This window comes from Pelodiscus sinensis, chromosome 14 (genome assembly GCF_052426305.1).
Source record: "Pelodiscus sinensis isolate ZL-2025 chromosome 14, ASM5242630v1, whole genome shotgun sequence".
NCBI classification, from domain to species: domain Eukaryota; kingdom Metazoa; phylum Chordata; order Testudines; family Trionychidae; genus Pelodiscus; species Pelodiscus sinensis.
Genome location: NC_143065.1, coordinates 11,058,860 through 11,075,121, shown reverse-complemented (window position 1 = coordinate 11,075,121; position 16,262 = coordinate 11,058,860). Strand labels below are relative to the sequence as shown.

Sequence of the window (16,262 nt, the reverse complement as noted above, 5' to 3'; positions counted from 1 at the left end):
CTTTGAAGTGTAGTAACAGCCGTAGTGCTATTGCTACATTTCAAAGGTGGAAGCACCCTATCGACTATTCGATTAGTTAATTACTTGGTATTTAACACCCCTAATCTAGACACAGGATGGGGGGAGGGTTAATCATGTGATGGCACCAAAAGGCATGCTAGCTCCATGGCTGTTATTTTCTGAAGGGTGGGGACAGATTTAGTTGGGAGCAGATCAGCGAAACAGAAAGACAAGTGAAGGGAAAGGGATCCTTGAAGAGAAGGTGGCTCAGAGGACAGAACCAGGGGAAAGAAGGTAAGAGGGATAGGTGTGGAGTGAAGTTGAGGTGAAGAGACTATGGGGAACAAGGAGGAGAAAGCTCAAAGCAAACTGCTAAGGTCCGTTTTTGCCACTGCAGGAGTCAATTTGCTTATTTTTCCCCCCTCATCCCCTTTCTTCCTTTCTCCTCTCTATTCTTCCCCCTCCTCATTTCCACCAGCTGTGTGCTCCCAGCAGGAAGGCTCTGTACTTACTGGGTCCGAAGTGTAAACGCTGCACTGGTGATGGAGGTGGGCAGGTTAAGGCCTTTGGTGATCTCCCGCCATATCTTCTTGTTTATGATTTCCACCAGCCCCCCCTTCTCAGTCACCAGTTTGTAGAGCATGTAGAGATCCAGGATCTGCTTCGCCATGATGGGGATTCGATTGATGGGCGTTCCTGCAACATCACAACAGGACGGCAGGGAAGGGATCATGGAGACAGAAAATGAGGACAAGAAAAAGTCAGGCAGGTAGGAGCTATTGATCTTCCTGCTAGTGAGAAATGAAGGCAATCTTGTTTGTAACCTGACCAGAGCATACTCTGTAGGAAAGTAAATTAGAGAGACTTAGCTACACACCAAGTCTTGTTCATGGAAAATCCTTTCCTGCAGGCAAAAGCTATTACCAGACAAATAAAAACATGTGGATAGGCAGCAACTTGGGGAACAGGGAAATTCAGGGGAGGTGAAGAAGTTTTAAATGAAGAGGCTTTTAAATTCAGGACCGGAGATGTGAACTACAGCAGAGCAGCAGCAGAGTTTTGATCTATGGGAACTTCCCAGTGAACTACTAGACACAATTTGTTTCATTCCCGCTCTTGAGGAAGGTGAAGAACCCATGAAATAGCTCTTTGCAAAGAACGAGACCTGCTTATGCATCAGGATTCTCTGATGCGCTGTCAAAAATGTTCCCTTCCTCTCTATATTCTGTACTCGATGAGAGAGCAGAGATAGAAGGGAATGATGCTATTTCAGATCTAATCTCCCCTCTCCCCATCCACACACCCCTTTTTCAGTTGCTTCTGCTCATGCTCTTAGCACAGTACTTTTGATCTGACTCCTGTTTCCCCTCCCTCAAGTGACCCTAACCCCCTTCTCCCATTTTAACTTCTCTCTCACTCCTTATTTGGTGCTGACGCTCTCCCTGGCAGAGGGAAGCAGATTACAGCTGCCTCCAGACTCCATCAGAACTGTTCCTGCATAAGACAGAGGGTCAGCGGATGATCCCTCCCTCTAAGGGGGAGGATGGGGTTGCCACGTTGCTCCCAGTCCTTCCCACTGCAATCCTGGGGATGCTGAATTCTGACATTCTGTGTTACTGTGTCACTGCTGGCCCCACGTTTTTTCCTTTTTGGGGGAACAGAGGCGGGTGAGGGTGAAAGGAATTTGAACACTTACTCCAGCACCCTTTGTCTCCTTCAGCTCCAACCACAATTTAGCTTTTTATTAAGACCACATTTGCAAATGCTAAGTTCCTCCCACACCTTGTGTTTTATACTGGTGTTCAGCTGATTTAGAGTCAACATCTGCTCTTTCTGAAGACAGGTTTAACAGAAATCAAGATCAACTGAAATCTAATTTTTTTAAATCATTTTTAAGTGGGTTTTCTGGGTTGCTGACCTTTATAGTATTTGCAACCCAAACACAGTCGCAATAAACAAGAGCCAGCATGTGAAACTAACTAGTCCATGTTTATTGTCCAAACGAAGCAGCAGACAAGTGAAAGGTGCATTAGATTTCAGACACCGGCTATATCTTTCCTGCATCTGTTACTGAGCTGGGAAATCATGAGTCAATCAGCTTTCAAACACACTGCAGAACAACAGCAGTGCTACAGACACACCTGCACATGGGAACTGGACCCAGTCAGGAGAGGCGCATAGATATCGGGGCAGGTATCCCAGAGGTCACAGCTCCACGGCTCACTGCTTCTCTAGGCTTCCTTTCCCAGTGTTGTGGGACAACCTATCTGTCCCTTCTGTTCAGTTTTAGGAATCTCACAGGTTATCAAGGGCATAACATCTAATTTTTAACTGGCCAGTGTCCCTTTACCAGAACTCTAAAATAAGGAGATGGGGAAGGATTTCTAAGTTGCAACTAATGAAATCTAGCCAAGGAGAAAGAAAAATATAGGCATGGCAAATATTGAATTACACAGAAAGTGCCATGCTGGATCAAAGCAATCATCCATCTAACTTCCATCTAAATCACCTATCTATCTAGGGGCAGAAGTCCATACCAAAATCTTTACAGGAAGACATAAGCCAGTAATACACAGCTATGAAATAATTAGCCCATAAGGGAGATTTCTTCCAAACACTCACTAGTCAGTGGTTTGGCATATGCCCTAAAGCAAGAGAATTTATAGCCCTTATGAATGAATGGTTTTTATTCTGCTTTGTGGAAAGAGTCCATCTAAACTCCACTGACACTCCCCGTGCCCAAAGCGTGTAATCCTTTTTTAGAATCCTGTGATGCTTCTTCCCCTAGGAACCAGCTGGCATGGAGTTCCATGGGTTAATTTTCCACCAGTTAATTATATGCTATGTAAAATACGTCCTTTTGTTAGCTTTAAACATGCTACCTTGCAGTTTTATTGAGTGTCTCCTTGTTCTTCTATTATGGGTGAAGGTCAACTGGAACCCTGAACAGACAAGTCACCATTCTGCCTACAGCTATCTCCTTTTTTACCTGTCTTTGCTCTGAATAGTCCTCTCTTGCGCCACAGGGGAGACACCTGTCAAGCGGTAATGCCAGAGCTGTTATCTATTAGCAGTATCTCATCTGCCGCTTTCATTCTGCATCCTATAGTTTGCCTCTAGGACTAAGATTAGAATCATTCCCAAACAATTTAAACGTGTTTAGTTCCCATTCATCCTAACTAGCCATTCAGAGTTTAAACCCAGGGCTGGTCTGCACTGAAAGTTGAGGCTGTATGAATGTGTTGGTTAGGGTGTGATTTTTTTACCAGTACATTTACACCAATACAGTTAGCGTTGATACAATTATACCAGTATAAAGATGCCCTATGCCAGGATAGCACATTCTCCTTCCATACGGCAAGCATCTTTATACGGATACATCTGCATGTAGCAGAGAAGAGTTATAATCACTGTAACCCTACCAGAATGGGTAAAGCAGTACAATTTTCTAGGGCAGACAAGGCCTAGATCAGTTTGAACCGTGTTAAGAGTTTCAAGGTAGGTCACTTGGAATGGGTAAAGGTTCCGTGTAGACAGAGACAGCATTTCTGTACAGAAAACGATGCAGGATCAACCTGGCAATAGCATATGCTCCACCTTCTCACCACAGCTTTTGCTGAATATGTCGATGACTTATCTGCCTATTTTCCTCAGAGGGCTTTCAGAAGCTGAACTGGGAACATCCAACGCTGCTGCCAGGCACTGTGTGTGAATAAAAATCATATCGATCCTTTCTTCAGCCCATCCCAAAAATAGGAAGCGAGTCTGGTTTTAACTCCTTTAATGCTGGATACAGCTCTCTGACCAGGTGGGTATTTGCAAGGGCCTGCCAGAGAATGTTCCAGCAAAGCAGACAATTACAAAAGTTGCACTGATGAGGCTACAGACCAGATCAGAGTCCAGTTCTTGGGTCAGCAATGAGGCGGAGGGAGAAATCCTCCTCCCCCTTATCTCTCCTTTTCCCCTGAGGCCATATTGTGCTGCTCAACCTCCCCCCCTTCCCCAATCCAATTGAGAGAATGGTATTAGCTTGCTCATAAGGGACTTTCATCCAGCTATGCTTGGACAGTGGCCAGATGGGGCAGCTGAAACATGAAAGGATGGGCCATTAATGAGGTTCCTCAGGAAAACGGCCTGGCATGGGGAAATACTGAGCTATTACAGTTCAAAAACCAAAACAACAAACCCTGAACTTTAGCCAAATCTATTAGTTCCCCCCCCCCCCTTTCCAGTGTGTCTCAACCCAAGATCTTGAAATACTTTACATACATTAATCAATGAACTGCCCTTCCTCAGCATGGCTGTGAAAATATGATCCCCATTTTACAGATGGCAAAACTGGGGCAGAGTAAAAATGCAGCTGCAGGAACCCAGCTGTAGCCACCAGAAAACACCTTCCTATGGATAACTTTTTAAAACAGGACCCTTAATGGAAAAATCAGACAGAACTTCCTAAGAGTTTATGAAAATGACACCCAAAATCTCAGCATGGGATATTTTAATGGATTGTCTTTAACCATCCTGCCAAATTTTATAGGAGGGACATGCTTTGTCATGTGCCCTAGGAAAGCTAAAAACACAGCATAGAGGGAAGTGGTCACACTCTATGAAATGCTACAGGACTCTCCATAAAAGGAGAATGTTGAGTAACATTTTCTTAACTTGCATGAGCTGCTAGGGAATGCAACTGGGGTGGGGGGTTGGGTTCCCGTAAGCTCTGGGTGCTCTCCATGGCTTTAGTCCACCAGAGCTCAGCACATTTCACCCAAGCTGATTGAGAAATGCAGACGGTAAGTGAGGAAAGGCTGTTCTTTGAGCTCCCCTCCCCCCTCCGTCCTTTCAGAGGAAGGGAAAGGTGATAAAGTCTTTATTGGAAACCCCGAGCTCTGAACAGGAAAGGCTGAAAAACGAGCAGCATCACGGGACAGGAGGAGGCTGAAGCGGAGCGGATCCTTTCACAGTCGGCTGCAAGCCTTGTCAGGGCCCATGATGGATTACTGTCATCTGGCAGCATCAGGATTAATGATCCGGAGGTCAGAGGAGAGAATTCCAGAGGGAAAGGTCACTGACCTGGGGCACAGCATAAGACTTGTTGCTGTTTGATGGCAAACTCATTTTACTGTACTTTCCAGCATGTCTCCCTCCATTCAGCCAGCTCCCAGAATCGCCTTCTGCTGCCACTGCACTGACTGGGGGGTGGGGTGGGAGGAGCGGGGCCTCCTTCAGATCAGTGAAGGGGTGGCAGACTCCTCTCCGTGCAGTAGGTAGGGGAATGACTACCCTTTCCTCCCTGGAAATCAGCTGCTATATAACACCCGGCCACCTCATGTCTGAAACCGAGAGATCAGAATCAGTCTGGGGCCTAGGCACTAAAATAAACAGCAGGGCGAGGCATTGGAGGAACAGTAATGTCTACAATCTGCAGTCATGGCCACAGGCCCCACGAAAAATGGAGGCTCAGCTCTGCTAATTGCTGTACAATCAATCAGGCAGATTGTCTCTAACACGACAAAGGATCAAGGGCACAACAATGGGATTCAAGGTTTTAAAAGAGCTCTATTCTGTATATTTTAAAAAGCGAGGTTAGATGGCTTTTCCTTGACTAGCCCCAAACCCAGCCATTAGTTGTGGGCATCACCGCAGAGGCGGGTCTCACGAAATGATTGACACAGATACGATGGCTCTTCTGGACGGATTCAGTCAGGATGCTGCAGGTGTAAGCTCACAGAAAACATGAAGATGTGGGTGGCAGAAATTGAGGGAGCTGAGGGCTGAGTCTGGCAGATCTGGAGGTGGATGGAGAAGTAGGGAGGGGCCAAGTTGTACTCACCTTCAAAACCCTCCAGGAGACATCTGACCTGGATGAGGCAAAAAAAAGGAGAAGCCACCAAGCAGCCCGTAGGCAGGTGGATTTTATGAAGGGGAGCAAAGCTGTAATTATACTCCGGCTACATCTATACTGCGCTCTCTTGTGCAAGGAAATATGCAAATGAGGCAAAGCAGTGAATATCGCTGTGCCTCATTTGCATACTTAATGCGCCACCATTTTTGTGCAAGGGGCTTTTGCACAAAAACTCCCTCTTGCGCATGAGTTATTCTGCCCTTTTTTCCCCAGGCAAAAGCCATTCTGCCACTTTTTTTTTCAGGCAAAAGACCCTTGTGCAAAAATGGCAGCTCATTAAGTATGCAAATGAGACATTGCGATATTCACCGCTTCACCTCATTTGCATATTTTCTTGCGCAAGAGAGCGCAGTATAGACGTAGCCTCCGGGTTTTTTGAGGATATCATCACTAGTTATTAGTGAGCCATTCTTCCAGCCCCTTCTTCCCAGCCATACGTTCCCTGCTCTGAAGCCTTCCCTTTCCCTCCAGAGAATATACCTGAGTAAATACACAGAAGCTTCAAGTGTTTATTTTGATGGTTTTGAATTTCACCCTGGTTTGGGGCTGAGTTACTGGCCTGCTCTTTCATCAATTTTGGGAGATGGGATGGGAGGTTTGAGGAAGAAAGGACCTGGTAAGATTAGCTGTTAAAAGAATCCTTCCACCTGGTGACCAGGAGTCACCACACAGAAAGAGCACTGGTGAGGGACGCAGGAGATCTAGGTTCTTTGCTCTCCTCCCTTCTTCCTGTGTAACTATGGCCAATCGCTTTACTGATTTGTGCCTCAATCTCACCCATCTGTAAACCAGGGATAATGTGATTTATCCCCATGTTTCAAGACCTGCATTTTGGAGCAAAATATCCCCCCTTCTCCCAAGACACATGCCTCAAGATGGCTGGCCATTTGGGGATTTTAGCTTGGGACTTGATCAGAGCAGCGACCCACCCTTTTTCTCCTTTTCACCCTGGACCAACACTTCTCTGAGGGATGGTTTCTTGACAAGGCTTGAGAATTCTAACCTGATTTGATTTAAAAGATCATTACCCTTCCCCTTTGCAGCAGCTATTCCTCCAGCATTTCTTCACACCCTTCCTAGCGATTTACTCTTTAAGCCTCTTCCTCATACCTCTTTCAAGCAGGGCTTGCTCCGGCCCTCGAGTTTCCCCCAGCATTAGGGATCTGGCACTCCAGCCCCACACCTCCACTCTGCTCCTGCACCTTACCACTCTCCAAGACCCACCAGTCCCAACCCACTCCTGTACCCAAACCCACGCCCCAAGCCTACGTCCTGGCAGCCCCCTCACACACCAAACACCTCATTTTTGGCCCCATCCCAGAGTGTAGGTACCCCCATAAGATCTACTAGCCTGGGCCCCCCAAGCTCTGGTGTGTGAGGGGAATGTGAGTTTTTTCTTTTGCTGTGGGTCAGCAGCCCCGAGCCAAACTAAGGTTCCCCACCCCTACTTTAAAGTCTCCCTTTCTAGCAGACACACACACTAGATACGGATACAATTTAATTTTGCAAAATGTCTTTGGTACAGATTATGAAAGTGCTTCAGCATGAGAGAGAGAGAGAGAGAGAGAGAGAGAAATGAACAGGTAAAGAGAAGACAGTTTGCAACAACTTGCATACAGCTACACAAGGAGGGAAGAGACACTGTTCTAGACTTCAGAACGTGCAGAGGAGCAGACGAGGGATGCGAATAGTTAACCAGTAAGCCTCATGCTTACCAGGTGATGCTAACAAGTTATGGTTAAAAGGCGGGGGCTGAAGCAGCCCCCCACCCAAAACAAGCAAGGGCCTGCCCAGAGAGGGCTGCGGACACGGCTGTGCCTCAGCTCAGCCAGAACAGCCCCGTTGTCATCAAACAGCCCCTGCCCACCCCCATTTAAGTGGTTAAACAATTAAACATACATTTTAACAGGTTAACTGATTAAACGGGATTTTACATCCCTAGTGCAGACACCTCAACAGGGGCAGGACAGAAACACCAGGGCTATGTCTACACTCGCAGCTTCTTGCGCGAGTAATATGCAAATGAGGCTAACCGTGGAATATCGCCGAGCCTCACTGCCCCTTCTTGCGCAAGAAAAACCCTCTTGTGCAATGCCGTTCTTGAAAAGTAATAGGTGTAGCGGCATTGCACAAGAGGGTTTTTCTTGAAGGGGCAGTGTAGATGCTCTTTCTTGCGCAAGAGCCTCTTCTGAAAAAAACGGCGGCTCATTAGGTATGCAAATGAGGCTCGGCGATATTCCACACAGTCTCATTTGCATATTACTTGCGCAAGAAGCCGCGAGTGTAGACATAGCCCAGGTGACCAGAGAAGAAAGACTGAGACCTGAGACACAGACTGGAGCAAACCTGTGGAGGTTTTTAACAATGAGAGAAGCAGGTTTGAACTGAATCTTGAAATGCAATGAAAGCCAAGTTCGTTGGGGAGGGATCGTGAATGCGGTTGGACTTTCTACATGTGCATTATGCCTCTGGTATTCCTCTCCTCTCTAAACGGAATCCATTACATTAGTCAGCAATATGCAATTCACTCTGCTTGGAATGACCTCCCACCACAAAATCCAGAGTTGTAAGCCGGGCTGGTTGTGTTGAGCCAGCGACCCTACATGAAGCAGTCATTCAAACTGTTCCCAGTTCCTCCACATGAAAGGTTCTGTTGTCACCTTTGTTGTGTAAGCAGCCTGCAGTCTCACCGAATGTTAAAATGAGAAAAGCAGCAATGGGGAAATCAGAATAATAGACCCTTCTCTGCCAGCGCCATCACAGATCTAATCTCTCCCCAGATTTGCTGCATTTCCACAGTGGGCATTCTCACCTCCCAATGGGAATGTCACCACCTGATCTGCAAGCCTGCAGACCATCAGAAACTCCTATCAAAGCAGGAGCTGGGACTGAGGGTAATTAATCATGTGCTATTTGACAGGAGGCCCAGTTCTTATCTGGACCCCTAGAAATGCCATCGGTCTCTGCTTCCCTCCTCAATAAATGAGACTGACAGTTAGCGGCCCCTTATCAGATTTCAGCTGCTGAGCCGGAGGCAGCCTAACTGGCATGTGCATACGCTTTCACAGTGACCACAATCCTATTCTTTTGACCGAGCCCCAACCATTTTAACTTCCAGGAGAAGGAGGTTACTACATCCCAGTGCCAAGTGCACGCCCATCCCAACCAAAGTCCCATGGAAATTTGCTGCTCTTCAGATTAAGATCAAAAAGTCCAACTGCTACTGACACAGCTGGGAATTGCTATTCCCTATTTCTCTGCCAGATGCTGAACACCTTTGCAACTGGGAGGTGGGAGGAATTTCCACTCCTATGACCTTTGGACTAACAAGCAGAGGCAGGCAGTGAACTCCTCTTCCCCAGTCAAAGTGGACATGTGAAATAGGTTTGGAAGAAACATGAGGAATGACAGGAGTGGAGCAGACAGATAACCACAGCTAGGCTTAGTGGGGCAGCATAAGGCCAGCTGCTTATGGGTTGTGGCAGAGGGTGCAGAACACTTGCCAAATAGTTACACCTTTTTTTATTTGCCTATGTACCTGTAAGGTCCTCATCACCACAGTATCCAAGTGGCTAGGTTTTGAGTTGCTAGAGCACAACAAGAGTCATTAATCACTTGAGTAGAAACAGGCTGCCAAGTCAGCTGGGTGGCCAGGGAGCCCAGGATATCCGCAATGACTAGGAAGTGGTGATATACGGAAGATCTTTGGGAGGAGATCATTTGGAACACTAAGGCTACGTCTAGACTACATGCCTCTGGCTACCAGGCATAGGAAAATGAAGTGACGATTTAAATAATCACCGCTTCATTTAAATTTACATGGCTGCCGTGCTGAGCCAATCCGCTGTTTGTCGGCTCAGCGCGGTAGTCTGGACGCGTGGGTGTTGACATCAAAGGTATTTGTCGACCACCCAGGTAAACCTCATCCCAGGAGGCATACCTGGGTGGTCGACAAATGCCTTTGATGTCGACACCCGCGCGTCCAGACTACCGTGCTGAGCTGACAAACAGCTGATCGGCTCAGCGCGGCAGCCATGTAAATTTAAATGAAGCAGCGATGATTCAAATTGCCGCTTCATTTTCCTATGCCTGGTAGCCTCATCTACATGCCTCTGTCGCCAGAGGCATGTAGTCTAGACGTAGCCTAATATCCAGGCTATGGGACAAAAGCTTAACCCTTTGCAAGCCAAAATCTAAATCCTCATGGGCAGGCAGGAGATGAACATTACATCCTTAATTCTGCATTCCAGGAAGAAGCTTAAAATAACCAGTTTGAGGAGTCCCTGTTAAGAGAATACTCATGTTACATTGCTTTGCATTTCTCCATACCAAACTCTGAGGAAAGACTGTCACACCCACACCAATTAAGAGAAGTTACTCTTCCAACTTCAGTCAGTAAAGATTTAAATTTCTTAACACAGTTAACTTAACTCTGGCTAAGTTCAAAACAAATCTACCGGAGTCCAGACTCAAAATAAACTTACAGTCCCGCGTCCTATTAATTGCAGGTAAGGCCCTATTTTCACTTGCTTATAACTCTGCCATTTTTTAACCAGTTGGCTGAAGTTTCCCAGGTGGGGTGTTTGCCTCAAGCTTTTTTTTTTTTTTTTTTAAAGTTTCAGGCTGTTCCAAGATTATAAAAAAATACATTTTTCCAAAATGTCAACACCTCCCTGCTTTGGAGCAGGGATTTAAAATTTAGCAGGGGGCCTCTCTTGTCACAGATGTGCCTTTTATTGACCCCAGGAAAATGTGCCCAAATTTGGCCAAGTTATAAGCCTCTGAAAAAATCTCAGTTCACAATGTTCAGGAGAGTCGTCTGAGTTTGGCAGCTAAATTCTTCAACCAGTGGGATTTGCCCAGGAAATGCTCCTCCCACTTGCCAGGGTCCTGTGATGCTGGGACAGAGAGGTGTATGAACACACACGCACAAGGGGGACGAATGAAGGTTGAATGGGTAATTTTCATTCTGGAATTTCCCAACCTGAGTGACTGACTCTGCAAGGATGGTAGCGGGCTAGGATGTTAGTTTAGGACGAGAAGGTTCAGGTTCCTGTTCTGCTACAAACTCCTTGTGTGATGTGTGGGATAAACTTGACTCTCGTAGTCCGTTCTAGCCCTAGGATTCTATTAATATCATGTACGTGACCCTTCGCTTTGTAATCACTCAGGGCCCCTACAAAAGAATGTGGTATAAATAAAAGCAAATACAACTCCTAAAACACAAACAGGTAATCAATAACAGGGAGACAATCAAGTAAATTATGTGTCCTGCTTCACACCAATCCATTATTTTACACAGGAACCCAGTTACTATAGTTCTCAGCTTCCTAAGTCAGATCAACAGGCCAAAAAAAGTAGCAGATTCGGTGAATGAAATAAAGGCCGATGTGAGCTTCAGTACAGTTCAGTAGGTAGCACAGAACAGAGGTTTGTTAAAGTGTTTTATTCTTTGTTTGCTCATGAATCACCTCTCCTGAGAGCAAGGATTGCTGGAGCATGCTATGGGCGAGTTCTCCGCTGTGGAACGTCTGCTTTGGTGCTAGGAGACACATCTGCACTAAGTCACTTACTCTGCCTACCACTGAAGACAGGATGGGAGTTTACACCCAATTTAGAGAAGTAAATTATTTTATTAAAAAACCGTGGAGGAGCAAATGAAACGTCAAGTTAAGAAAAGGGAGGCGGGGGGGGGGGGGGGGGGGGGGGGGGGGTAGATCCTGAACAGGAGTATGATAAGCACCACTGTTGCCTATAGATAAAAGGCTCCATCAGTAAATGCTTTTATCAATACCACATATTTACAAGGAGTATTTCCATATCTAAAATGTGCAGATAAAGCACATGACAGCAGGAAAAAATTAAAACCACATGCTCAGGCTTACAAAGTCCCTCCTATGTCTATGTACATCAAAACCAGAATTGCCAAGCCACCTGGGAATATCAAGGTCACTCAGTAACCTTGGCCAGAATTAGCGGAGTTATACAATCAGAGGTTTTATGAGAGTTTCACAAAGGCAGTACTTTAAATGAACAAAATGGCCTTCCTTCACAGGAGCCTTTTCTGATGTGCTAATACATGCAATCTCAGAGTGTTGCGCCACAATATTTGGTTGGTTCTCTTCCTCACAATCATTTCTCCAGAGTAACTGCTTGCAAAACTCTAAATGATAATCCCAATAGGACATTTCCATTATATCAGAACACCTCCAAGATGTTTTGGAGGCAATATGTTGAAACATTGTGGGGAGTCAGAAGAGTGTCATTAGGAAGACTATTACTGTATACCTAACGCAAAGTGGGTGACTGCATCAATATGACCAATGAGGCTGCGTTCCAGAACACTTACCTACACCACACCTGGGGTGAGGCATGCAGTAGGAAGGGCCTGAAAAAGGTAAAAGACTCCAATAGCACTCAGAAGTGTATTTCATTGGTCAGTGAAACAAAACTAACAGCTCCAAGAGGAGCAGATAAAGAGATCACGCAGTAGAAAGGGACCCTGAAGATGCTAAAGATTTCACACAAGAGCATGTGCAGGAAGCACAGAACAAAGGCCATGGAAATAAACTATATTTCTTTTATTGGACCAACTGCTGTTGGAGAGCGAAAGACATGCTTCCGAGCCACAAAGATGCTTCTTCAGGACCCAAAGAACTCTGTATGCTCACCAGCTTGCTTTTCTCATCAACAGAAATTGGTCCAATAAAAGATATTACTTCTTCCACCCAGTCTCGCTAGTATTCTGGGACTGTCAGTTCTAACTACTTACACTATATACATATATTTCTTTTCTCGGTCTCCATTTTCTCCCCTCGTCAGTAAAGGAGGAGTTGTTGTAGGCAATGCAGTGGATTAATGTTGCTGGAGAACTATTTTTCCAATTCATGTTAAGTTGCAAGTGTGTTTGGGAGGCTAAGTCTAAAACCTACCGCTTAGTGGATGTTGATCTTTGCCTCAATACTGCTACATGATTTGCTAGGATAATCATTCTCTGCTAGGGATGGAGACACACCAGCAAAACATGCCTAGCTGTATGGGAACTTTCATATCCTTAAAATTCTCTCCATTTTCAGCAGAGCTGCAAGTCATGCCCTTTCCAATCTTTCCCCCTCCCCCAGCAAAGGGAAGTAGATGGAGTCTAGAAGGGGAGAATGCAAGGGCGGTGCAGCAACTGAAAACAAGGTAAAGATAAGAGCTTGTCTGCCCGGGACACTCATGCACAGCAGGTCAGTGTCAGGCTCTCCAGTGCAAGCTTACCACAAGTAACGTCCCACGGGGAGCCTCTTTCACGTGCATGCACTGAAGGGCACTGTGGATCTTTCAGTGTGCAGTAGCAGCGTCCACACAGGATGTTACCGGGCAGTAAGTTAACACCCAGGCTTGCCGTGAGCTAACATCTCATTTGGACAAGCCCGAAGTCAGTAAACTTGTCACATTGTCGTGCCAGGTCACAACAGTCACCTGATTGTGCACAACAGTCACCCTGATTATCTGGACCACCCCTCCCACCAACCATGGGTCACAACTATGGAGGGGACAATTCACTTAAATGCAAACAAAAAAAACCAACAACAAAGGAAGAGTTACAGCTTTCCCCTCATTTCCCTCTTCCATCATTATTGCCACTGAAGGGCCATTTTATCACTTGCAGCTGGTGTGTTCTGCGATAACCCGCTGTGCTCTGAGGCTGATGAGACCTGCACATTTGATCTGCATTAAGCCCATTTCATGGCTTCACATTCTAGGTACATTCCAAGCAGCGGCACCAAGAGCCAAGCCTTTTCATGCTCAGAGCTCTTCAGTAGCTCCTGTGAAATCTGCTATTTGTTTTTCACATCAGGCCTCCCAGATCAACATTAGTTATCAGTCTGCTGGGATCCCCTCCCCATCAAACAAAGGCCAGCACCACCCAGTGTCTCTGTACTCCAGCAGGGAAATCCCCATCAGTCTACCCATGATACTGACAAAAAGAGCGGTGTTCATTCCCACTTGGATATGAGGCATAAATCAACTGGCTCTCCCCCTCCCCTCTCCCCACCCCACCCCCCCCACCCACACACACACACACACACACACACACACACACACACACACACACACACACACACACACACTCTTACTTAGCACTTTGTTCTCAGCCCCAAGACGCATTAAAGCTTCAGTGTATCATCTCTTTCTGTTGGACTCTTTCTGCTTATATTTAATGCGAAAGACAACAGTATCAGGTGAAAGCTCAGAGGGGGGAGAGACTGAAGCATTAATAAGTATCTGTGTGTGACCTCTGCTGCGAAAGTGACTAAATGTATACAAATACATGCGTGTTTACTTTGTAGGCACTGACCACTGACTGCCCTTACTGCTGCTGTTTGCAGTACCAACGGCATCACAGAAAAATACTAGGGTGACAACCCACTGTCAGCTGGATGCCAGTCTGAGGAACGAACCCCACCAAATCTCTCAATTGACTTTTTAAGAGGCTGTCAGAGGAGCAAAAGCTCCCAGGCAAACACCTCTCCAATCTAGCCTGTTCTGCATAGCAGTGATGAATGGGTGTCAGCTGTAGGAATTAGGAGACAGACTGGAAACAGAACTCTAGAATTTAACTCCCGTTGCGGGAGGTACTTGTATAGGTCCTCTTGAATATCCTTCTATAAAACAAAAGCTGCAAGAAAACAAAACTCTGGCAATACACAGCTGATTCTAAGCCGTACTCCTACAACAGCCACCTGGTGACCAGCTCAGCATCTGCACTGGGAACACGTTGCTTGTTAATAATTAACAGTAATGAGGAGGAGGCACGGAGGTAGTGAACTGATTTCTTTCCCAAGGTAACAAGAGGTTTTCTTTGCTGCCAACCACACCCTTCTAGAACTATATTCTTGTTTCTTCACTTCGAAACATGCTGCGCAAGATAATAATCATAAATACAAACTAATTAGGACTTAAACCTTTCCCCCTGGAGAACCCAGAATCGATGAAACAGGACTCAAGCTTTTAAAATGCCTTCAAGAGCAAATCCCCATATTGCTGGATGATATGAGAGCCCTAGCAGAGTCAGAAAAGGCATGGCATGTTATAGCCAGTCTGTGGAAGACAAGTAAGAGGTACAAATCATGCAGCAGATGTGCCCGCAATTAGCTGGAAGAAGTCAGACTGCAATGAGGGCTACTCTTTCCCCCTACACTCCCCACCCCGATCATGCTTCTACAAGCCTTTGAGATTTTCAAAAAAGGAACGTGCCCAGAAATATTATGGTAAAACATCAGACCAAACGAAGATGAGACCCCAACTCCAGTGCCAGGTTCTTAAAGCGCAAGCAGATGCTCTTCAGCTTCAGAAGACAGATGTTTCCCACCATTCCGTACCAGATTTCCTAGGAAATAACCTGGTTAAAGACCATACAGGAGCCTAGGGAAAGCAAGATGGTTTCCCAGGTCTCATGCACTGCCAGTTACAGAACACTGTATTTCCCTCTAGCATGTTAAACGCTCACTACACCTGCTCCTAGCACCCAGCAGCTTGAGACAGTGAAAGGATCACAGTGTGCTGCAGCACTCTTCATCTACCGAACTTCTTCACTGTCAGCCTATGAGCCTTTTGGTGCACCTAAGGAGGCCATTATCTTACTGTTCCACTGACAGATCTGCCTAAAACATCACAAATTGACACCGTATGTCACGTTACAGCTCCCTAGCAACGGAATGTTACTTCCACTTTCTTTGTGCTGCAAGAGAGACATTAAAAGAGGGCCAGACTGCCTTTTTTTTTTTTTTTAACCAAAACCCGTGCGAGAGGGAATAAAGCATTTGAAAGGAAAATTCATTTCAACCTCAGATTTGGAATGGTTTGCCACGTATGACTTGGAAATAAAATGGCCAGTGAAATTCAGTGTTGATAAGTGCAAAGAAGTGCACCCTGGCAAACATAATTCCAATTCTACAAACAAAATGAGTGGGTCTAAATTTGCTGTTATTACTGGATGAAAAATCTTGGAGTCACCGTGAATAGTTCTCTGAAAACATCAGCTTAGTGTGCAGCAGCAGTCAAAAAAGCAAACAGAATGTTAGGAATCATTAGGAAAGAGAGCAAGAGAAATGATAATGCCTCTATAGAAATCCGTAACACACCCACACCTTGAATACTGCATGCAGTTCTGCCTGCCCTATCTCAAAAAAAGAAGATATTTGAATTCCAAAAGGTACAAAGAAGGACAAATAAAATGTTTGGATTGTGGAAGAGTTTCCATCAGAGGAAAGCTTAAAAAGAGACTGTTCAGCTTGGACTGCTGGGAGAAGCTATGATAGCGCTCTATAAAAAGAGACAGTGAGGAGGAGACTAGGGAAGTGTTATTTGCCCC

The 16,262-nt window shown here is 45.7% G+C and overlaps 1 protein-coding gene across 2 annotated transcripts in view; it reads right to left on the bottom strand.

Moving 5' to 3' along the window:
* The window catches only part of ARID3B (AT-rich interaction domain 3B), a 55,198-nt gene that overhangs the window by 15,039 nt on the left and 23,897 nt on the right, over window positions 1–16,262 (bottom strand). For both annotated transcript variants that reach the window (XM_075897443.2, XM_075897444.2), the window contains exon 5: window positions 513–696. In XM_075897443.2, the coding sequence (XP_075753558.1) occupies window positions 513–696 (184 nt within the window). The remainder of the gene's footprint in view (window positions 1–512; window positions 697–16,262) is intronic.